The sequence below is a fragment of the Passer domesticus genome, chromosome 20 (assembly GCF_036417665.1).
Source record: "Passer domesticus isolate bPasDom1 chromosome 20, bPasDom1.hap1, whole genome shotgun sequence".
Classification (NCBI taxonomy): Eukaryota; Metazoa; Chordata; class Aves; order Passeriformes; family Passeridae; genus Passer; species Passer domesticus.
This window is the reverse complement of record NC_087493.1, coordinates 8,196,600-8,220,344: the sequence shown is the minus strand read 5'-3', so window position 1 is coordinate 8,220,344 and position 23,745 is coordinate 8,196,600. Positions and strand designations below refer to the sequence as shown.

Below are 23,745 nucleotides of genomic sequence, written 5' to 3'. Positions count from 1 at the left end.
CAGGGAGATCTCCAGGAGCCCGGATTCCTGCACCCAGTAATACACCCTGAGACCTCCCACAGCCTAGAGCAGCCTGCCAACACAGAGTGCCACCCTCCCAAATACAGAGGTGTTGCTTTAACACTTGGAGACAATCAATAGGAGAACGCTTTCCCCTCAGAGAAAGTCTCTCCTCAGGTCTGAGCTGAGGCAGAGGTCCTGGAGGAAAGGCAACCCCTCGTGTCACACTGCCGTGCTCTCCTCACCTCATAGTAGCTGTAGGAGTGGTTGGTGACAGCAAAGATGGGGATGATGTTGTGCTGGCCCAGGAGGCGCACGAGGGTGGGCACTGAAGGATAGTCCTGCTTGGTGTCATACACGTAGGTGCCGTGGCTGTCCAGGTGACACTGCTCATCGTTCCTCGCCAGGATCCCTGCCAGGACGTTTGTGCCATCAGCTTCATAGTGAAAGGCAGACTCGGTGGAGAACACGAGCAGGTGAGTGCTGTCCTTTCTCCAGCCAATCTTATCCTGCAGCCGGGGAGGGGGAGAAGGAACTTTTATCTCTGTGCTTCCCAAACCCCTGCACAGCACTTGCAGCCGTTGGCAAGCCAGGACTGACTGGGAATACCCAGGAGCTGGAATACCCAAGGGACAAGGCACCACCTGCACGTGGCAGCAAACAAAACCAGCCACATGTCCCCAGGAATCCCAGCACCCACCCATACCCCCAAAGCACGGGGTGCCTCCCACCCAGCAGCTTGGTGCCAGGCACATGAGTGTACAGGGGGCAAGCCCACGCCTCCCTGGACGTGTCTGGAGCTGTGCTCATCCCTCAGCCAAGCAGCCAAGCCCAAGTGGGCTCTCTTCCAGGGAGCAGAGTTTCATCACCACAGGCATGGAGGGGGACAGAGCAAAGAGCACACACAGGGTTCCCAGCAAGGAGCTCCTTGATAGGCATCAAACACCAGGACACATATTCTAAGGCTTAGGGAAAACTGGGAATGCAAAACAGCTTGGCACTGGGAGGGCAAGAACCAGCTGTAGCTGAACCAGGGCTCCCTGGCTGCCCTGTCAGTGCATGGCTCTTCTGCTCATCAGTGGGCATCAGGAAGATCCACTCATTAAAAACACAGCCCTGGCCACCCTCACCTTGCAAACAGCTGTCTGCAGGATGGCATCAAAGCCGCCCTCGGGGGCATCCAGGTTGCCAGAGATGCGCTCCTTGCTGAGCTCCTGGCTGAAGTGGTTGATGTTGCTGGTCAGGCGGATGACGTTCTTGAAGGAGAACGGGGAGTCGGCGTTGTGCCAGGGCTCACGCAGCCTGGGAGAGATGGAACCAGGGGCCTCGTGTGGGGCAGGAGGCAAGGGATGCCAGGGTGCAAGGAGAGGAAATGTGGGGAGAGTCCCTCAGGGGGAGTCATGGAGCTGAGCAGCACTGAGAGGGAGAAGGGATGAGGGCAGAGATAGAGGAGAAGATAAGATGTGCAAGTTGTGGCAGAGCAGGGAAGGTGTGAAAGCAGTGGATGACACTGCTGGCATTGTCACAGTGCTACAGCAAGCCCTGAGGGATGGGGAGACCAGGGAGGACACTGGTAGTGAAGGAACAGAGATAGATGGAAGCTCTTGCACTGCTGACACTGAAGCCATGGAGAAAAGAAGGCACTTTCCACTCCCTCTACTCCCATGGGGCTCACTCACTTTTCGGGTCTCATGTCTGTCTGAGGGGATGAGACTTTGTCCACAAACTTGCCAAATCCAATGGTGTAATTGGAAGTCAGGGCTTGCAGGAAGCCCGCTGCGAGGAGAGGAAAGGAAGGGGGACACACATAAATAAAGAGATGCCTGTGAGCTCCCTGCTCCAGGGAAAGAAGTCCTTTTGTGAGCATCCTCTCTGCTGGTCGGTTCTTAGATAAGATTCCCAAACTGTCATCTTGTAAGATCTTTGGGCTTTTATAGGGCAGAAACCTACACCCCGTTTGGAGCCCCAAAAACTGGAACTCCTGCAATAGCACCCAGCAGGTTCAGGATGCCAAAGGCCCTGCACAGACCAGCTCTGAGGGGCACCAGCTGGGCTGGAAGGGGAGAGCACGTGAGGATCCCTGCAGGACCAGAGAGACATTCCCACACAGAGCTGCACAGGCAGGAATGAGCTGCCTGCCTTCATCAGCACAGGAGCAGGCTTCCCTCTTCTCCCAGCTCTGCCCTCACCTAGGTTATGCCCCATGCTTTTGAGGTTGTCCAGATCATCAGACATGGAGTAGGAGAAGTCCATGAGGATGTAGAGATCCACAGGGCTCTCCTTGGGCTGGAAGACATCCATGTTGAAGCTCATCTCCTCGCCAGCCCGCAGCCGCATGAACATGGCCTGGGGGGACACCTGGGTCCTCTGCAGGGACACGTTGATGCTGGAATTCTGTGAAGGAGAGTGACATGAAGGGGGTGGACTCCATCTCCAGCACTGGTGCAACGAGGAGGAGGCGAGGAGCAGGGAGATGTGTGGGAAGTACAAAGGCAGGGATGAGCACGTCCCCCTCCCTCATGTACTGTCCAACAGCCTCCCCCACAGCCACTCGTGTCCAGCCAGGCACCTCCTCCAGAGGAATGTGAGCATTTTGCTTCCATCTGCTTTGTCTGCAAAGGCACCCCAGCCTGCACCAGGGCCAGTGGCCCACAGCTTCACCAGCTAGCCAAGGCATTGCTTTTGAGTAGACCCTCCATAAATAGCAACCTGGGCTTTGTGTTCTTCCTGCTGAGGAGCCCAGAGAAGGAGGAAGGAGCCCTCAGGAGAGGCTGAGCACAGGCTCTGTCCCCAGCACGCACCTTCAGCGTCCTCATCTCCCCCTGGGTGTACACGATGCTGGCCTCGCCGCAGCCGGAGCGCAGCAGGTTCTCCCGCAGGTCACAGCGCGGCTCCTCAAAGCTCTGCCAGGGAGCAAGAGCAGCATCAGAGCCACAGAAAGCACCAGATCCGCTGGGAAAGGCGGAAATACACAGGGCAGGAAGCAAGCTCCTGTGCCTAGAGCATTGTGAGCCTTGGAGAGCAGGAGAGGGGCAGAGAGATGGGTTCTGTGAGAGATGCCCTCACACAGAGCCACCAGCTGAAATGTGACCACCAGTGAGTCACTGGGTTGTGTGAGATAAAACTCCCCCTCCATCCCTTGCACACACTGTTTCTGGTGCACTGCCATTTTCTGTTAAACCCCTGTATTGCTGCAATCCTGCCCTGGATTCCCCTCCCTCCCCGTGTCCCACACCAAAAGGAAATCCACACTGCAGCCTTTCCCATCCAGAAGAGAAGCTGGATGCAGAAGCTGCCCCTGCTCTTGTGTGCCTCTCCCACTGAGGGCGGCGGGGTCCCCCCATCAGCAGGGTGGGAAGAGGAGCCCCAGGCTGCCCTGCAAGGTCTCACCTCGTCGGTGCAGAAGGAGCAGTCCTTATCCACCCGGATGCACTCGGTGCAGCTCTTCGCTCGGGACAGCACGCAGCGGTTGTCTGCCAGGAAAGATCAGGGCATCAGGGGTGGGCAAAACAAAGGGAGCTGGGGGAGGCCGCGAGAAAGGCTGATCCCATGGAAAAACGGAGGTTTTGCCTGGTTAGTGGAAACTGGCTGCAAAACAGCAGCGGGGTAGCATGGGAGGGTCCCCAAAACGGGAGAGATGGAAAACAGCAGGAAAAGCACACAGCAGGTGTTCTCCACATGGAGACTGGTGTTTCTGGAGACAGGACAGGTACACACAGCCCCCAAGGGGACAGGCAGACAGGGCTACCACGGCTCCACTCACTTTTGCTCCATTGGCAGACGCTGGTGGTGCAGAGCAGGGACAGGAGGAGCAGCCTGGCACACGCCCGTGGCAGCACATTCATCCTCTTCCTCCTGAAATAAAGGGATTGCTGCATGGCCGAGAGCCAAGAGGTGGAAATGGACCTGGATATCCCCAGGGCAGCTCCCACAGAGCCCCTTCCCAGCCCCGTAGGGGTGGGACAGCCCTCACATCCCAGGCTGGAAGCAATTGCTGAGCTCTCCAGGGCCGGGCACAAAAGCAAAGCCAAGGATGGTTTGTCCTCTGCTCAGGCATCTGCAAAAGGCTCAAAATTCCCAGCAATGTGCCTGGAGTTGGGGTGCACAGCTCGACATCAGGGGTTGCTGCAGGCAGCTGAAGCACAGGAGGCTCCCAGACAGAGCCCAGCACCATCCAAACATTGAGCACTGGCCAGGCCAAGACATTGCTTTTCCTGGCAGGTTAGGGGGAAAAAAAAAGAGAAAACAAAGTGACTGTCCACATCCCTCCCCAAAAGCAACACTGACCCCTCCCTTGAGCTATTTCCTATCACACTAAGAGTTTCCAGGATGGTCAAGCCAACAATAGAGAGAGGGTGAGGTCTTGGGAAATGCCAGGCTTGGAGCTTTGGAGTCATTGAATGAATCTGTGGTTTTGAGAGCCTGGCAGATCCCCTTCGTCCTCTCCAGGGCAGCAGGACCCCTTGATGGACACAGAGGTCAAATCCTAAACAGAGTGAACCATTCTCCCCGCACCACACGTGACTGAGAAAACTCAGTGCCATCCAGAAGTCAGCATTTGGATGTGGTAAACAGAAGGCACAAAGCTGGAACTCAGTTCTGCAGCTGCTGTGCCAGAGGCTCGTCCTCACACCCAGCAGGGCAAGTAAGAGCAGTCAAGGAAAAAAACAACACAGTAAAGATATCATTAAAACATCTCCTTCCTGGTAGATACAATTGTGAAATATGAAATGTGAATGAATTGTCTTACAGCTTCTTGCTGTGTCAGCCCTGACTCTAAAATGAAAAGAATGTGAAAACTGCTTAAAACAGGGAAAGGAAACAGGAAAAGTTGTTGCGTGCAGTAACAACGTCCAGGTTCCCTGAGGGACACCCAGCACACAGAGCAGTCACATGGAGACCCAGCCACTCACAGCCTGGCCTGGGCTGCAGGGAAACCCCTGGAAAAACCCAGCCTGGTCTCAGCAGCACCAGACCACACTTGGCCTCTGCAGCCAGGGGAATACATTGAATTGTTGTGACACAGGGCTCAACCAAGCCAGCACAGACACCACAGGACATGGCTCGTGGTGGCTCTGTGTGAGAGTCACTGGGTGCACTGGCAGGACACTGGTATCTCATTCATCCTGCCAGCTGTGCCCAGAGGGATTTAGCACAGCCATGAATGCCCAGTGGCTAAAAGTGAAACAGGGGAGCCTCAGGGCAGTGTCTCTGCAGGGAAACCCCTGCTGCTCCTCAGGACCTGTCACCAATATGCTGTGCTACCAATGAGCTGCTTTTCTTATGGGTACAAGGTACCAGCTGAGCAAGGTACCTCTGCTTCCCTCCCTGCCACATTGACCATCAGGCCTTGTCCCCAGTGGGGCCCTTTGCAGGTTTGGCTTTGGGTGGCCCCTGTCCCCCCAAGTCCAGCTACAGTGCTGGCTCTGAGGCCAGCATTCCTCACCCAGGACATGACTGTGAGCTCCTTCAGGGACAGTCCTAGTCCCAGCACTTACCGGTAAATATTGTGCTCCTTGCTACCAACACAGGTGGGTTTTGAAGCCAGGAAAATCCCTTTTCCCTTGCTCTGCCCCAGCCCAGCAGAGTGCTATGGAGATGTGGGGAGGTGCCAGCTAGAGGTGGGATGAAAAGGGTGGGGAAGAAATCCTCAGAGCCCGTGAAGGACAACAGAGTTGAGAACATCAGCTGAGCACTCAGCAAATCCCATCTCCCACCATGGCATGGGCCACAAGGAAAGGATTGAGTATGGGACCAGGCTGCTCAGCTCACAAGGACCTAATGGCTCTTCCCTTAATCACCAGTTAGGAAAAAGTCACCAAGGATCGGATGGACACACCCTGGGCCTCAGGCACACAAATTGCCATCACGTCTTTTCAAGTGCTGAGATAAAAGGCCATAAAATCCTGCTCAATATTAACGTCCTGCTGCCCTGTGAGCCACCAATCTTCAAGGATTTTGCTGGGCAGATGCCAGCCTGCTGGGTGCTGAGCACAGAGCTTGGCCACTGAGGAATGCAGCCTGCAATATTCCTGCAAAAATATGGGAGCGGCCACCCCTCACTTTCAGAAGTGTCCTCTGGAAGGGAAAACGCACTTCCAGTTCAGGAAAGCTGCAGGATTTGCTTGGGTTTTCATGACAACAACAACAAATAAATCTGTTCAGTTGTGATAAAACAAGGAGAATGTGCAGCCAGGAGCTGCTCTTAAACTTCCTACCGTTTCCCAGACTTGCTCCAGCATTTCCTCCTCATCTCCTCTTGCTCCCCCAGCCTTTGCCCTGCCCTTCAACACAGCAACAAACCTGCTCCAGGAATATGCCTAAAACCCGAGTCTGGAGAAGCTGGGGCTTGCTCCCCCATCCCCAAAAACCCAGGCAATGCTCCAAACAAACCGCTGGTGCAATGGGACAGAGGACAGGGCTGGAATGGCAGATGGGGGAGCAAGGAGGAGGTTGTGATGAGCCACAAAGCAGCAGCAGGAGCCTGGTCCCAGCTGCCACGTGGGGGACACCCGGCAGGTTGGGACAGGGGAGCAGGAAAGGGAGGGAGATGCTCAAGCAAGGAGCTGCCAAGCACAGCCTTTCCTCTCTAGAGTGGGAATTGTTCTTTTCATGGCTGCAGCCACGGGGGGCTGTGCAGGGTTCTGACCCTGGTCCATGGCATCAGGGACCATCCACATGTCTGTGTGTGCTGAGGATGGGCAGTGCAGCCAAGCCCAGGGATCAGGGACACAGCTCATGCTCCCTCCCCTGCACGTGTGGTGGCACAGAGCTGCTGGGACCATGCTCCAAAACTTGGAAATTATCAAGCCAGACTCCCCAAAACTACCAAAAACTCAACCCACAAATCAAATAATCCCTTACACGCAAAATCCTACTGGTTTTGTTTTGTTTGCCCTCCCCATCCGTTCCCCCTCCTGCCCCAGGCATGCTCCTGCAGCTGGCAGGCTCCACGTGAGTGTCTCCATTTGTTGTTTTCAGGTCCCAGGTTGAGTTCCAGAGCCCAGATACAGCCCAGGCAAAACACAGTAGAACCCAGCCCAGGCACCACATGGAGCTGCTTTGTGGCCAACACCCCCGTGCTGTGAAGGGCTGGTGGCTCTGGTTCCATCTCCTCCTGCTGCCCCCCAGGCTCGGGCAGGGGGAACCCCAAGGAGCAGAGGCAGGAACAGCAGCACCCTGCCTGCCCAAATGCCAGCACAGCCCCTGAACCCTCCCGTTCCCTCCATGTGCTCTTCCTGCAACTTTCTCTGCTCCTTCAGCCCCACAAGACACTTTTCCCTTCTTCCCCTCCGTGGGTGCTCCTCATCTCCTTTTCCCCCAGCCTGTCAGCCCCCTCTGAGCAGCCCTCCTGTCCCCTGTCCGTGTCAGATCCACCAATTTGCAAACACCCCAACACCTGCAGCTCAGCAAAGCCCACCCTGAACCCCCCGCTCTCTTTTCCTCCAGGAACCCCCCTTCAAGGGAAGGTTCAAGGGAAGGTGCCCCTTGCAGGGGCAGCCACCAGGTCTCCAAAACAAGCCCAGGGTGGGCAGCACCCACAGCCCGGCTGCCCTCGCACACTTTCACCCGTGAAAGCTTTCCCTGGGTGCCAGCCCCGGGCCACGAAGTGGGCTGAGGGACAGGGCAACCCCTGGAACTCCAGCAGCGGTGCCCAAAGGGCTCTGCTCTGCTTCCCACCCCGCACCTCTCCCGGACCCCCACCCAAATACCTGCGGACACAAACCCGGACCCGTGCCGCCCCCAGAGCCCTGCCCGGTCCCAGCCAGCCCAGGGGCACCGGACAGTGTCCGACAGCCAAAATCCGGGGGAGAACAGCGGGAGCAGGCGGGCAGGGGCTGAGCCCCGCTCCGTGTCCTGCCCACCTGCCCGTGCATTAATTCCCTGCCCGGTTCATCAGCGCAGCAAAGTTCAAGCGGGCTGGACGCTGCAGAGCGCAGATGAATTAATTCCACAAACCTCATTAGCGCTGGGTCTGACTCAGTCCAGCTCCTCTGCCGCAGCCCGAATAGCAGGCACTCACTGCAAGCCAAGAAATTCTTCCGAAGGCAGAGGGGGAACGTGCTGCTTCGCTGATTTCCAGCTTTAGGCTTTGCTTTCCTTTTTTTTTTTTAATCTCTTTCTCCCTCTATTTTGTGTCCCTTTTCTCTCTCTCCGGTTAAACGTCGAGCCCCGGTCCGGCGGGGAGCGCAGCCAGCCCGCGATCCCACATAACTCCCCGCGGCTCCCCGGCCCCTCAGCCAAAAATCCACTTTGTTCTCCCTCCCCGCGCTGCCGCCTCGCCCTCCCGAGGGGCTGGCAGCGAGGAAAGGTGGGAGCTGCGATAAATGAGACCGGATCCCAGGTGAGGAGAAGTTTTATCGCGGCCGGGAGGGAGGAGGGGGTGCCCGTGACGCGGGGCTGGCATTCGCTGCTCCCTGCACACCTGGCCGGGCAGGCACAGCCCTCTGGACCCTCCCACAGGAAAAAGGGCTGAGCGGGAGCTGGGAAGGTGCTGGGAGGGCAGGGAGCTCCATCTGCCTGCTCGGGGCAGAGCTGAGGGAGCTCCCCGACCTCCCATGGCAGGGGTTTCTCCTCCCAGTTTCCCCCTGGCACGACTGGGAGGTGGCACCGTCAGAGTTCAGGTAACTCCTTGCTGAAATGCCAGGGAAATCCCTGCCCCGGCAGATGCCGAGCCCAGCCTCGGTGCTTTCGTGCAGGGAGGATGGATGGGCATCCTGCTTTATCCCGGGCATGGGCACAGCAGGGCTCTCCTCACCTGCTGGGATCTGCCTCAAGAGTCAGTGCAGCACCATGAAGGATTCCCGTCCATACCTGCATCCCACCATGGCCCACGGCTGCAATCCCACAGCTGATTCCAGTCCTTCTGCTGAGCTGGATCCAAAAATCCCTTCCCCAGTGCAAAGAGCAGCAGAGGAGGGTTTAGAGTTCAGGTGAGGCTGTTTTTCTGTCCACAACACCCTTTTGCTTTAGAGCCTGGGGTTGGCCACAGCTCAGAACCTCTCACACTTTGCACAGAGCAGGGCACACACGTTCTGGAGCAGATGCAGTGGAAAAGGCTGGATTTTGGCTCCCTGATAGATCCTCACAAGGAAAACTGCATCCCCTGAGCTTCAACACAAACAATAGCAACAGCCAGAGGGAAAAATGGCACATTTCCTGCCTGACTATGAGCAGGGCAGTTTTGCCCTCCTCAGTGTGGCATTACAGAGGCTGCTGCTCTCCAGAGCTGATTCAAAGGTGAGGAGCAGGATTCCTTTCACTACGAGAAATTAGGAAGCTCAAGTTAATATATGCAAACTGCCTTAGCCCCAGGATAAAGGAGGATGTGCCTGTGCCATTAAAACCAGAATTTAAAAAGATTCTACAAATGAAGGAGGTTTGCTGAGGTTTTGGTGTTTGTTTGTTTTAACATATCAAGACAGTGACTGCAAAATGAGAGCTGGGACATGAGACAAAATAAAGGTAGAGCAGGACCAGGCTGTGAGTGCTGATGCTTGAGCTGCTGGTGAAGAGCAGATTGTTCCCATGGAGGGGATGAAGGCAGAGGGTCCTGCTCTGCCTCAGGAGCCACAGCTGCAGCAGATGTTGAACACTGCAGATAAATTAAAACTGGGCTTCAGTCCCCAAGACAGGAGGGGAGCTTGTGCCGGTGCTCACAGACCAGTCTGCTCCCTTCACCAGGTCCTGTCCACCAGCCCCACCCCACCTCCTGCTGCTGCAATTTTCCTCTTCGAGGTAAGCAGTGTTAGCACTGCAGTTGAAAAATCCAATTTAGGCTGCAAGAAACATTGTAGTAAAAAAACTCCAGTTATTTTAGTGACGGATCCCTAACAGGAATCCTGAAGCCAACCAGAAAAGTTCATGAGAACCCACCTTGCACCACAATACTTGTGTCCTGACTTTCTGGGTGTCCTCCTTTCTCCACCTGAGATGGAGAACGTTTATGTTACTCCCTGTAAAGGATCTCTGGTGTCACCTGCAGACCCTGACAGCCCCAGGGCTTCCTGACATCCTCTGCCTGCCCTTCACCCCTGCAGCCTGGAGCAGCTCCCTTCAGCCTTTCAGCTGTGAGGAGAAGCCCAGTTGCTCCCTCTGGGTGTTGCCAGAAGAGCTCAAGATACCAATTTTGCACCTTTCTTTGAAACTTGTCCCCCCAGCACCTAAGAAATCCCAAGCCCACAGAGCCTGAGTTTTTCCAGAGCTGTAACTAGGCTGCTTTTACATTTGCAGTGCTGATGAAGGCACTTTTCTAATATAAAGGCAACTTCACCACCAAATTTTTAGGGCGAAAAAACAGAGAGGAATTGGAAATTTTCTGTAAACACTCATGAGAATATAAAAGGCTTTAACTTCATCTTGTCTTTAAAAAAATTAAATGGTTGGTTAATGAGTTGTCTTTCAGGCAACTCCTCCAAATTACTTCCACCAGGGAAGAACACCAGGTGAACTCAAGTTCTTGCCTTGGTTCCATACCTTGCTCTCCCTGCCCGCTGGATCAGGCTTTTGTCACTAATTTGCTGCTTTTAAGAACAGAGGACAGGGATTTCAGAGGCAGGGTGAGCAGATTTCAGTGCAGATGGCTCCACCACAGCTCACAGCCACATCTGTGGTGAATCTTGCATTCATAAATCAGTGATTTTCTGTGGTGGCAACGTGGCCTAGAAATTTTTGCCCTAGGAGGGAAAACATGTAGTTTTATAGCTCACATGAAATTATTGCTCTCTCTGCTGACTACCAGTCCGAGTGCCAATTACTGATAATTACAAGTGATTTCAGGGTTAATTATTTTCTTTTTTTTTTTTAATGCCACGCCAGCTTGCGACAGAGCGTTTCTTCTTTCTGTCCTGCCACCACAGCATGCCTGGAGACAGCTTTGGGGCTTTTTCTAGGTCTTTATTGTGCAGTTACAGCCAAAATCCTGCTGCTGGAGCACATTCATCTCCTTTTTGAGTTCTGTAGCAACACACATTACTAAAAGAAAAATAAACACTTAATCCCATCACTGCACTGTACACTGTAGTGACAATATCCTGCTATGTGGCTTAAATAAAGGGAATGTGTAATAATGTATTATTAATGTACATTAACGTGCACAAAATTTATTGCACTAAATGATGCTTAATACAATTCCCTGTTCAATTAGAAGTGCCAGATGAAATCCTGCCATACTTCCTCCCTCAGCCTTTCCCCCAAGGCAGCACTAACTACAAGTGCCTCCTGTTTTCCAGTAGATGTTTCTTGTCATGAACATGTTCCTGAAGGAAAATCTCCCTGATGAACATCCCTGATGAGCATTTGCCTCTGGGACAGACTGGCAGCAAGAGGGAAGAGGGACACAGAGACAACAGCAGAGGAAAACATCAGTAAAGGATGCAGGGTACATCCTCAGCCTGGGACACTCCTGCCACCTGCCTGGGGACAGCAGGGCCTTCCCGGGATCCATCAGCTCCTCACCCAGCTGCCAGAGGCTGAGCACACCCCTATTTTCTGTGCAAAAGGCAAAACCTTTCCCTGCGAGATCCCAGAGCTCTGCTGTTTACCGGCAACACAGGGCACGAGCCCGGCCCGAGCTCCAAATAAACAGAGACCAAGGACTGGAAGTCATTGGTGTCCATGGCTCTCGCTCAGCACAAAAGGAAGGAAATGGAATATAAACAGCCAGAGGAACAGCAGGGCAGGGGAGGCTCAGAGGTGGAAAACTGCTCTGTGAAAGCCACGCAGGAATGTGCTGAGGTGAACGTTCCCCTCAAAGGGAAGAGGAGATTTTGGTGGAAGTTTGTTGCCCTTTCAGGGGGTCTTGAGCCTCCACAGCAATTTATTTACCTGAACATTTAACACTAGAGAGTCTTGGAGAGCCCTGCTGAGAAGATCTGCGTTTCTCACTCCTTCTCTGGAGATATTCCAGAGAGAATGGGCCACTGCAGCCCTTCCAGCCTCACCCATCCTGTGATTCCCTGCAGGTACCAACTCTGGGCTTTCCCAGGCTCACACCATTCCCCAGGAATGAGCAGCTCATTCCTTTGATGACTCTCTGGGCACATTTCAAAGCCCGCCTGTTTGAGGGGCTTCTCAGGAGCTAACTTCACCCCTGCAGTGGAGAAGAGCTGGAAAGGAGCTTGTGCAGGTGTTGGCTGCAGCCACCACCTCCCTCACTGCTGGAGCTGTCATCAGCAAAGCCTTGGCATGGCCCAAAGCCTTGGCAAGGAAGACTCTTTCTTTCATTTTTTGTTCATAACTCCCCTAAACCAGACAGTGCAGCAGCAGTCCAACTAAAACATAGCTTCAGGTGCTGCCATTCCACGGTTTGAGGTGGGGCTGGCAAGGGCTGCCCTCCCCACCTGCTCCCTCGGCAGCGCCCAGCGAGACAGAAAATAAAAGCCAGTCCTGAACACACAAAATCCCTTCCCACACCAGCATCAAAGGAGGGCAGGTCTCTAAAGTACAACAAGCAAATAGGAGAGAAAATCAACACCTCGGGGCATGGAGGTGGAAGAAAAGACTTGAGAAGGGAGAGGGAGAGCAGAACCAACTCTGCCAAGGATGAGTTCATTACTGCAGCTCTCCTGCCTCTGCTGGGGCAGAGACACAGACCTGAACGTGGAGTTTCAGCTGAGACAAAGCTCCTCAAGCTACAAACATCCCTGCTTAGGAAGGAGATAGGCAGAGAGAAGCCCTGTGGTGTTCAAGGAGCAGAGACTGTAATTCTTGGACTAAGGAATGATGAAAATGGGACTGGTTTTACTCTCCTGGCTGTGGTTAGCATCCTTTGGAAGGAGAGGTAAGAATGAGTATCTGCAGCTTTGAGTCACAAGTGCAGCCTGAGCAGTCACTGCTGCAGCAGCATCAGTGACATCAACAGGGGTTGACATCCTCACTCCACTTTTTTGGTGGAAAAACCCCAACCCCAAACCTAAATCATGCCTGTTTCAAGCTGCTTTCTCCACTGCAGGCAGCAAACACTGACTCCTGGGAGCTCAGGAGGGAACTGCCAGAGTACAGCCCAGCCCTGCACATCTCTTGCAGAAGCTGTTACTGCAGGAGTCTGGAAACTGCTGCTCCAGGGCTCCTGGATACACTTTTTTTTTTTTTTTTAAGCTTAAATGACTAGCAGGACAATGTGTTTAACATGTTTTAAAATTATCTAACGCCAGGATATCAACCTGTTGTTTCTACCTTAAGTCTCCATAAATGCAAAGTTTTGATCAGGACTGACACAAGGTACAGAAAAAACTGAAAAAAAAAAAAAAAGAAAAAAGCAACCCCAAACCACTGAATTCTCACAAACTTACACTTTTGCTGATCTGGCAACCATCTCTCCTATCACTGCTTTATACACTAGTACAAAGAGGCTCTGAGTAGAAATTTAACTCTAAGGAAATGCAGACACATCAATGACACCAGGGGCTTTTTAAAAAGACTTTTCAATTTTTATTCAACAAAATTTTCAACTGAAAATACTTTTTCACAACAGTGGAGCAAGCAGTAACTGCCATGTGTGCATTCACAGAACATCACGAGCTAAAACAAAGATGGACAACATCACAAACAGGATCAGACACTCTCCTCTGCTTCTGTCCAACCTCATTCCGTGGCCATGGAAGTGTTTCTGCACAGGTCTTTGCAAGCGAGCTCACAAATCAAACCTCCAGAGCTTGTGGGTTCTGCATAGAAATCTCCATCCTTGTGAGAGGGTAACAGGATGTCCCAGCACAGTTTCCTCAGGAGTTCCACAGTTTCACATGTGGTCACAAAGATCTACACAGAGAGCACAGGGTACAGGTGTCAGTGCTAGAACAAAGAGTGAGCCTGCACTCACGGGGTTTGCTTCAAGTCTCTGCTACACATCTGGATGTGGACACTGAGTGGTTGTCTCTGTTCAACTCCCTCAGAGCTGAGCTGACTCTGGAGGGAGGCACCTGCACAGGCTGCAGGCAGCCCTGTGGCACCACCTGCAACACACAGGGGTAACACTCACAGTCTTTCACTTCTTGCCCTTTTAATTGATTTTCTTTCCCCCCCCCAAAACAAACTTGCAGGTAGGTAAGACCTCAATGCAGTAATTAATAAGCAAACTTTTACAAGCTGATTCCAGATGCCATCTTCTTCCAGCACAACACAGGCAGCCTGGGTCTTCCCCCAGCAAGCAAAGCCACAGGCATGGTGGGCAGAGGTCCATTCCTGTGGGCACACAGCTGGCATCCTGCTTCTGCCCCCAGCCTTCCCAAGGGGAACTGTGGGCTGCTTCAAAGAATCTTGTCATCTTTTACCAAAGGAGAAATCCACCCCTCTCTTCCAAGGACAATGGCTTCAGTGACAAACAAGTCCAAGACTCCAGGCCCAGCACAGCAGTCACTGCTTGGCCTTTTTGACAATGGTGCCCACAGCTGAGATCACCGTGGTTTTGGAGCCACTGGCACTGGTTGTCACTGTGACAACACCTGGCAGTGTTGCAGTGGTGGTGAGGATGGTGGGCTGAGCTATCGTCGTGACGGGGATGGCAGAGTCCCACTTGCTCTTCCTCTTCTGGGCATCTGTGGATTTCATTAAACCAAGCACACAAGGATTAGCATTACATTAGAGCTCACCAATCCCTTCTTAACACCCTGTCTTGTCAACCCTTAAAATCCCACTGCTTGACCAGACAGCTTCCCCCTACACTAATTTCAGGATACACTGGCAGTAAGCAGTGAGGAGGAAAGGCAGCTTTTCTCTTGGGGTACCAGGAGTCAGAGTAGAACTCTACACCTGAACTGCAGCAAAAGGGGAGACAGGATCACTCCCTGCCCCAAAGTAGATTTCATTTCACAGTGCTCAGCTACAGGCACTGGACACACTCATCAGCCTCCAGTGGTTTTTGTCCCCTCCCCTCAGTTTCCAAGGCAGGAGAATGATTTCCAGTGTTTCCAAATCTCAAAATCTATCAGTCCCAGGAATACTCTACAACTACAGACAGCAGCAAGCTTCTTGAGCCACTAATAAGTCTCTTCACTATCCCACCTGGCCCCAGTCTTCCATTCCAGAAGGACAGCCATGGGCTACAGGGACTGGAGGAGACCAGTCCAACACCCCTGAGCAGAAACCCTCCCTTGCATTATGTACAGGATCAGTAAGGAGCCTTCAGGCTTCAGGCAGCACTAATCCCAGCATTACTGCAGCTTAAGGGGCACATTCACAACTATTCTTTACCTCCCCCAGTAGTGCTGGATGTTGTGGTGGTTGTGGAAGCAGCAGTTGTTGTTGTACCCTTTTTAGTGCCAGTCACAAATTCAATCTGGGAAGGGAGAGACACATGGGAGAAAGAGAAGATAAAAAAATGAAGTGTTAAGATACACAGCCTTTTTTTAACCCACAGCACCTAAGTTTTTTTAAAATAGCTTTAGTGTGATGTAAGACATTGGACTCTGAGCTGCCCATCATGTGGGAAGGAAGACACAGACCTCAGGCCATGAGAATTAAGGATTAATTAAGCTGCAACCCAGCTCCTAAGCCTGATACAATGAAAATGTGTTTGTCTACTGGTACAAGCACAAGATCTGATACAGCTCAGACAGGACAGATCCTGGTCATTTAACTCTGTATTTATACAGTTAGAAGCTCATATTCATTTTCCTTTAAGGAACAAGTAAGACAAGTCCCTGCTTGTAGAATTTATTGCGGCTGCACCACAGCAGGAAACCTGGCAACAAGAGTTCCAACAGCACTGCAGCCTCAGAGCTGCAGATCTGGGCAAGGGCATGATCAGATACCTGGGTTACTGTGCAAAAATCCAAAACAAGCAGCAAGACACAGCATGCACTGCACAAAAACCCCTCCATGTACTGGAGATGGAAAGAGCCTTCTGCAGCTTAGGTGGCAAATCTCTAACATTGAACATGTTCTAATGCCAGCCACTGGCTTAAAGGAAACACAGGACAGGAATGAAATCTCTTCCAAAGCCTGTCTGTGTTCTTTTTGGGGCAGATCTAAGAATAACTGGGCTTGTCACAAAATGCACAAAGTTAAAATAGGCCCAGTTTTTGGGGAAATTGGATGCAACAAGTAAATATCACAGAGAACAGAAAGCAGGTATTGTGTCACACTGAGACACAGCGAGGAAATTAAGCTTTAACTAGGCTAGGCACCAGGCAAAATGTCATAAATTAAGGAAAAAGCTGTTCTTTATTCATTGTCTTGCCTGTACCCAACTTACTGAATGCCATTTTTAGAGCTCTGGTTTAAAAATACTAAAAACAGCAGGTAATCCAGGGGAATAAACAACCTGTAAATGCACCTATAAGGAAGGACAAATAACTTGATCTGTGAAGTATGGGAAAAGACATGCAAGAAAGGAGAGATCTGGGATAAAACAAGCAGTTTTAACACAGAAATAGCAAAGGAATAGAATTAAATCCAGCAGGGAAAGAAACAAGAGCCCTGCACCTGCATCTCTTTAGGTTTTGAGCAGGTACCTTTGTGCGTTCCTTCTTGGCCTTCTCCAGTTTGTCCATCTCGATCTTCTGGGCTTTAGCTGAGAAAGAGCAGAAGATGTGAAGCACTAAGAACAGTGAAATTCAGTTCTCATTCACACACTTCCCATGATAAAAAACAAAAAATAGATTCAGATTCTATATAGAAAAATTAAACTTCCATGAAAGCAATTGCTGCTTTTTAATCAAGGCATTGCAGCACTAATTTAGTCATTTGAGAGATGAAAACATTGCAGAACCAATTTAAAAAGCCTTTCCAAGCTGATGAAGCATCAGTAACATTCAGGCACATCCAACCAGAATGGAGTCATTAAAGAGCAGCATGTGATGATTTCTCATTTATACATAAAGTGAAGACTCCAGTGCAGTTAATTAAGTACAAAACACAAAGACCTAAGCTAGGACAAAAAAGAGACTTCCTGGAATTACCTAGTGCCTCGTAATATGAATCCTCTGACCAGCCATGAGGATCAAACATGTCCTGAAAAAAAGAAATAAACCAGATTAGGGCTATTCCCACAGAAACACAAAACCCAGTGCAAAAATGCTTTACGTATTTCTGTTCTCTGATGATAATCAGAGGTGACAATGAGAATCACCACTGATTTCTTCCTGTATGCCAGTGACACAAAGGTCCCATCAGACCTTCTTTTATGGGACCATGTTCTGTTGTGAATGAAGAAACAGCTTTGGAGCAAAAAGGATGTTGGGGTAAGTCATGCATTTTTCTGTTACTCAGCTTCTTTCCCCCCTCAAGGAGCTCCATTCAGAGCTCCACACTTCAGCAGTTTTTGTGCAGAATCACTGCAGCAAAGGTTGAGGCACTGAGGCTCAGTGCTACACAAAAATGCTCACTTCACTGCAGAGGCTCACACTGAGGTTGCATTACAAGACCTCTAAGCAAGCAGGCTCAAGAAAGCCTGAGGTGAGACTTTACATCTCTGTGTTACCTTTACACACTTCTTTTTCAGCCAAAAGCACTGCCCCTCACCTTTGGATAATTTGTACCAAGTTCATCAATAGAACAAAACTGGATCAGCTTTTCATAGATGCTGCAAAGGAAAAGCAAGAGGTCAGAACAGGGGAGGTAGAAGGGAACAGAAGTGTTTCAGATGTGCCAACAGAGAGAGGTTGTCACCTCTTCACACTACAAAGTGAAATGAGAACTTGGGGAGCTACCCTGCTATGATGGATGTGGTACCCCATTATCCACAGTATTTCCCATTCCCCAAAACATCTCCCAGCTCCCAGAACAGTCACATCTTCTAAAGAACTTCCCAAGCCTTCTCACATTTGGAATCTAACCAACACACCAACTCCAGTGCTGCTTTAACAAACACAAAGAAGATTTTACTGTTTCTGGCACAAAATTGAGAAAGACAATTTGTAAGCAGTAGTCCTTCCTGTTCAGGATCCTTCTGCAACAACTTCAACAAAGAAGAAAATTCTTCAAATTAGCTCTGTGGTGCTGTGGTCACATGAAAAGATGGTGGCTCACCTGGGATTGCGAAATTCCTTTTTCCTCTGGATGATGTAGTTCATATCCATGCCCTCTTTCACTTTCCTCTCATACAGCTTTTGAATTTTATCCTACAGGAGAAAGATTATAGGGTGAGCCAGGATGAAAAGGAGCAGCACACCAGCTGACTCCTGTACATGTGGAAAGAAGCCAACTGAACCAGTGACCTCCTTGAACAGAGCTAGGATTTCACCTTTACACCAGGGCCAGGCTGCTCCAGAGAATTCTTCCTTGAGTGTCTGAAGTACCTTCATGAACTGTCTGATTGGTAAAGGAATTCTCTTTGCACTTACTGAAGGCTTTAGGGATTACAGATCTGCATACAAGGCACAGACTCCTCCTTCCCAGGCCGTTGTTTCCCTTTACAGCCACGACACAGAAAAGCCAATTCTGAAATCCAGAGGTTCCCCCACAACTCACAGCAAGCACCAACACCCACCTGCAGCCTTGGGTGAGCACCTGAGAAACAGCAGCTGGGCTACACTGCCCACAGGGCAAAGCTCCTGCTCATCTGTTACCCAGGCAGAGCAGAGCCAAGTTCTGCTGGAGAACTAAACCCAGTGTGATCATCGGGGGTGCCCACTGCAGCCAAATGCTCTGAGGAACAATGAGCTCATAAATCCCTGCTTTGGTAGCAGTCAGATGGAATCAGCTTCTCTCTGCACATCACCCACGAGGCACAAGCCCATGCCAAAGGCAACTGAACTGACCCAGGTTGCAGATGTCAAGCAGGCTACTCTCCAAAAAGGCTAAAAGATTTGAAATCAAACATGATTTTTTTCCTTCCTCAATAAGGTGGATGAAAGTACATAAAACATTCCTACTCTGGTGATGGTGAAGGGACAGCAGAGGCAGGAGCTTTCAGAGAGATCAGAGAGCTAAGTGGTACTGCTAAAATATCCTCAGTAACTTCCATAATCTTTTATGACAGAAATTTCTCATGTACAGAATGAGAGGCACATGAAACAAGACCAGAGCTGGGCCTTCAGTCTTTCAGGATGGGAGAAGCTGAGTCAATTTTCCTTTGTTGCTTCTGGATAAGTCACTTCATGTCTCCCTCCCTGGACAGTCAAACACAGAGCTGACTATTGTCTGAGGGCTTGCTGCAGCCTGAATAAAGGAGGATTGTTAAGAGCTGATATGAAACTCAACAACCTTAAAAAAACGTCTATAAGATAAGTTTTCATCAAGTTGTCACAAATTCAGCAAGAGGAAATGACACCATCTCCACGTACAGCAGCACACTGTGAGGTTTGAAGGAGCAAACTGCAAAAAGGTGAATGTGGGGAGTAGAAATGACTGAATAGGTGTTCCCTTTTCTCCCCTCCCCATGGAGTAGCAATGAGGCTCCCCAAGTCCACAGATGGGCAACTACTCAGTCAGCTTTATAATAAGAAGTCCTCCCTTTGGCAGAGTTCAAAATACAGTTTATCAGAGGAAAAATTTGACAAAAGAGCAAACCACCAAGTGAAAAGCCCAGAACATTTTGCATTTCTAAGGAACCATCCCATCTCTTTGCTCAAAGTGCTCTAAGATGTGGTCTGACCTGCCAAGAGAGGACAAGCTCTCCTTTGATGTAACCCACTAAACTTCTGTCAAAGGGGAAAAATTCTGCTTTATTCTGTCTGCCCTGTCAAGCTCTGTGCATTCCTCAGGTCTAACACACTCCAGTTCATTGATGTCAGAACAGTAAAATCCTCCTACAGCACTGGAGGAGGGTTGGGTGTGCCCAGGTACAGTGTGTGGAGAAGAAAGCATCATCTGGATGGTGAGTCACTCTGAATCACCACTGCATTTTAGGGGCTACGTTATAGAGCAGCCCAGGAGTGATTCTTTACTTGAAAACCAGAGTTAAAACTCCAGTGTGTGTTAGGAGACAGCAGCTCCTGCTCCTTCATTTGCACTCCATGAGGAGAACACAGAAGGTTACTGCAAACTTGGTCACTGCTGTTATTTGGGTGTGCACCAGAGAAAACATGTGTTTGTGTTCTTTTGCTGCCTCTAAGCTACCAGCCTTCCCTCTAAATGTTTACAATCCAGAGACATGTAGGTGGAAAAGGAATCCAGGCATTGCTGCCTCAACTATTCCAGTTTAGGGGATTTCGGGCCCGTATAGAAAAACAATTTGTTCTTTGCTAGGGAGCTGAATTTGCTGAGGTAGGAGGAAAGCAGCCCTGACAGTAAACATTGCTTCTGTGTCACTGCTGGGATCAAGAGCTGTTTTAAAGCATAATTAACCCACAGGGGCTGGAAAGCAGCTGAAAGCTACTTTGAGATTCCTAAACTAGAACTGCTGTAAAGCCTAAAGCATTAACACAGTGCATTCATAAACTCAGCATGGTAAAACCCAGCTTTAATGGTGGAGCTTTGCCTTGTGCAAAATTACTGAGCAGGGTTCCCAAATATGCCCTGAACTGCAAATCTTAAAAAAAAAAAAAAAGTGGACTTATATACCAACCTGCAATTGGTTAGAACATCTGCCAGGAGGCTCAGGAGGGATTTTGATCTCATCTGGAGACATGTTCCGCACTCTCTCTGAAAAAGAAGCTGGAGAGAGCAAACTGGGATGAGTTTGGGAACTACTGACGGGAATTTCAGCCATAGAAGTCATTAAATTTGTTTTATGTCTTTGTCAGCACTACTCCCTCATTGGGAACCCAGGGCAAAGGTGATGAGAATGCTGACAACTGGTACTTGTGGTGTTTTCAAGGTGCTGAGCAAGAAGCAACTAAAGAACCTGAAGGCTGGGTCATTAGAAGAGGGGATGTGATGCTTCTTTTATTGATACCTACACTCTTGGAGAGAGAATGGGACCATGCATGTGAGGAGCACAGGATCAATCTTATGCAGTCTGGCTCTTTGCCATTTTGGGGGAGATGATCACTTGGTGAATATTTAGTTCAGGACATACCTGGATGAACCAAAATGGCTCAAAGAGAGAACAGAGAACAATGCTCCCCAAGGCTGTCAAGAGTTAACCACAAGAAATTACATTTCATCCTTAAGTTAATACTTCCTTAACAGGCACTTTGATCTTTGCTTACAGAGACAGAATATTGCTAGAAAGAACAACTCGTCCTGCAGGACTGGGAGCAGCCCAGTCCAGACTGCCAAATTTCCACAGCTGTTTGTACTGGGATATACTACTACAGTACCTGACTGCCCTATAAAGATTAGTTTACAGAGTTATCAGCAAAAGAAACAGCCACATTTCCCCCCATTGCTTGCTACTTTCCCACTATTATGGGAAACCCAGGCAGCTCTCTGGCCAAGCCTTGGAACAGAGATTTGTGCCCCATTTAAGCAGCTGGGATTGTTTTCAAGCATAATTTGTCCAGGGAACACATCCCAGAGTGGCTCTGTAGTGGATAAGGGACCTGAGAGCAGCACACAAGTCACATCGACCAAGCTTTTCACATGTGCAGCTCCTCAGTTACACATTCCTCAGCAAAGCTGCCTGAGCTACAGCTCCAGCACCCAGAGTTCAGCTGCTCTGGATAAAGGCCAGGAGGGCCCAAAGGCCAGACAAGGCTGTTGGAAGCCTGGAGAGCTGAGGCTGCAGATAAACAACACCACACACGATCAGTGCTGCCACAGTTTCCATGTCCTTTGTAAAAATGTGAAGCACTAAGGACAATATCCTCTGGAGAGGAAAAGCTGGCAGGCCACCACTCATTCTGTTTGATCAAGATGTTGCTGAGGGTTAAATTCTTCAGCAGTTGCCAGTAACGAACAAAAAGTGTCCTTTGGCATTTACCAAGTGGGAGCCTTTATGGAAGGAGGAAAGCTTGCCAGAGTCCCCAAAGAAAGGCAGGCCAAGGGAGCTCCCTGACAACAAGGCTCACATTTGTTACAGGTTACAGCTGCTGGTGGGATGGGGAGGCCTCTGGGTTAATTAGAGCTTCAGGAAACCCAGAAAGAGTGGCAAAGACACAGAAGTGAGGGTAATACACAGCACACAAGGCTTGCTGGGAAAGGTAAAAGCTGATTGGTGGCTTAAGAGGTTCACAGCAGAAGCATTTAAAAAAAGACCATTAAATCTAGATTTCATAAGGCAAAGAAAGCACCTTAAAAAAAAAATCAAGCCTAGCTCCACATTAGACATCCCACAGGCTCCCTTGTCTTTGCAGATGAGCCACAGAGAAACAAAACATTTATGGGAAGGGGAACTGTGTGCTCGTATAAATTCAGGAACTCTGTTTTACCTGCAAAAAAAGTCAAAGTCATTAAAATATCTTCAGCAATCCATTCAAAGCCCCCTTGAAAAATAAACCATTTTGGAAGCAGAACAAGAGCTCCCAATGAGATAATATATTTTGATGCATGATTTTCAGGTTTGATGCTCATTTCCTCTTCTGTTTGAGCCTTGTGAAAATAATCCTTTATCGACATTATGGGGGAAAGCATCTTTTAATGGTTTACAAGGAGCTGGAACTAAGGAATCTTTGCCTCCTGCAATCCCACCAGGGCTGGGGCAGCTGAGCAATGCCAGCAGCAAGGCAGGACAGGCACCTCACAAACTGAGCACAAACTTGCAGCATTACTCAGTTATTTCATCACTTTGCAGCCAGACTGAGGTGCCACATCATTGGGAAGAACAGGGTGAGTTTAAGGGTGAGTTTAACCCCTTTGGGCTTATTTACAGTAAGGAAGTACAAATTATCCATGCCCTCCAGCAGTCCTCAGACTTGCTCCCCACACAGACAGAATGGCTGATTCCACAGCACCTTCCCACCAGCTCTTTCCCTAGAGGAAAGGGCAGCTGGGATTAGAATCCTGGCACTTGCATGTATGGCCACACACTCCTGTATAAAACATTTTGTGTTTTCCAAGTCCCAAGGGCAGCTTTCCACCATGTCCACAGCAATAACTGCAGATGAACAGCTCACAACAAGGTGTGTCCTCACAGGATACATCCAACTGCTCTGTGCATCCTGTTATTCCTGTCAAGACCAAAGTTTTACTTTGACGTGAGTCACAGGTAGTGACATTGGCTTCAGCCCCTAATTTGCCCTGTGATTTGCAGGCTCACAGCCCAGAGGATCTCCAAGCGTGGACCTCAGGAAGTGGCTGTTGGCACAATTAATCACTCCAGGCACACCCAGATTCTGGCTCACAGTAAGTAAATATCTTCCCCAATCAGATTCTCAGTCCTGACAAAGAACTAGGGCTGTGAAGCAGATCCCATGAGTCAGATGGGGATTCAAGAAATCAGGGGCCACTGCCCCTGAAAGCTTCCTGCTGCTCAAGGGCACTGCTGCTGGTGCTTAGTCTGTGCATTCTCCTTCCACAAACTGACCTAAAAATTAAAGCCTTCATCAGCACAGGCAATAGGTGTTTGTAGCTTTCTGTGCAGTCAGCACATGCACTGTGGTAAAGGAGAGCCACTCTGCTCCCAGGCCATGCAGAGCAGGCCAAAGCACAGGCAGATTTTTTTTGCAAAGACTCAGCACCTCAGCATTCAGTGAAGGATATTTCACAGATTTCAAGGATTTGCTCACCAGATCTTGGTATGGCAGAAAACTTAATGGAAATGCTACATTTAATGTGCTTCAGTTTGAGATAGATGGATTATGTGACCTATACCCAATAGCAGGAGACAAATCTGCAAAGCAGGAGAGAAAATGGCACAGTGCAAACTGTGAGCTCCACTTCCAGAAGGAAATGACTGCTCCCAGTCCAAAGGCTGTGCTGGAGACATTGTCAGAGAGCACACAGGAATTCTGTTTCCTACAGATGGGTAGGAATGTTTTCCTA

At 50.1% G+C, this 23,745-nt stretch overlaps 2 protein-coding genes and 1 long non-coding RNA gene across 7 annotated transcripts in view; 1 reads left to right on the top strand and 2 right to left on the bottom strand.

The window, feature by feature from the left end:
- The window catches only part of ITGB4 (integrin subunit beta 4), a 28,821-nt gene extending 20,426 nt beyond the window's left edge, over positions 1-8,395 (bottom strand). For 3 of the 4 annotated variants that reach the window (XM_064395497.1, XM_064395499.1, XM_064395500.1), the window contains exons 1-8: positions 7,960-8,395; positions 3,764-3,855; positions 3,391-3,473; positions 2,802-2,903; positions 2,190-2,394; positions 1,680-1,776; positions 1,131-1,302; positions 246-509 (exon numbers count right to left, since the gene is read on the bottom strand). In XM_064395497.1, the coding sequence (XP_064251567.1) occupies positions 246-509; positions 1,131-1,302; positions 1,680-1,776; positions 2,190-2,394; positions 2,802-2,903; positions 3,391-3,473; positions 3,764-3,855; positions 7,960-7,964 (1,020 nt within the window). In that variant the 5' untranslated portion in view covers positions 7,965-8,395. Of the gene's footprint in view, positions 1-245; positions 510-1,130; positions 1,303-1,679; positions 1,777-2,189; positions 2,395-2,801; positions 2,904-3,390; positions 3,474-3,763; positions 3,856-7,712; positions 7,791-7,959 lie in introns of those variants that run through there. The other variant, XM_064395498.1, reaches the window with a different exon arrangement.
- A 10-nt stretch (positions 8,396-8,405) lies between these two features.
- Positions 8,406-14,020, top strand: LOC135284156 (uncharacterized). The gene is made up of 2 exons (XR_010349631.1): positions 8,406-8,624; positions 11,235-14,020. It is a non-coding gene; the product is annotated as an uncharacterized LOC135284156 (long non-coding RNA).
- Positions 13,409-23,745, bottom strand: part of SAP30BP (SAP30 binding protein) — a 28,970-nt gene continuing 18,633 nt past the window's right edge. For both annotated transcript variants that reach the window (XM_064395514.1, XM_064395515.1), the window contains 7 exons: positions 20,447-20,535; positions 17,968-18,059; positions 17,461-17,521; positions 16,899-16,950; positions 16,452-16,510; positions 15,190-15,274; positions 13,409-14,534 (listed from right to left, as the gene is read on the bottom strand). In XM_064395514.1, coding sequence (XP_064251584.1) covers positions 14,353-14,534; positions 15,190-15,274; positions 16,452-16,510; positions 16,899-16,950; positions 17,461-17,521; positions 17,968-18,059; positions 20,447-20,535 — 620 coding nt within the window. In that variant the 3' untranslated portion in view covers positions 13,409-14,352. The remainder of the gene's footprint in view (positions 14,535-15,189; positions 15,275-16,451; positions 16,511-16,898; positions 16,951-17,460; positions 17,522-17,967; positions 18,060-20,446; positions 20,536-23,745) is intronic.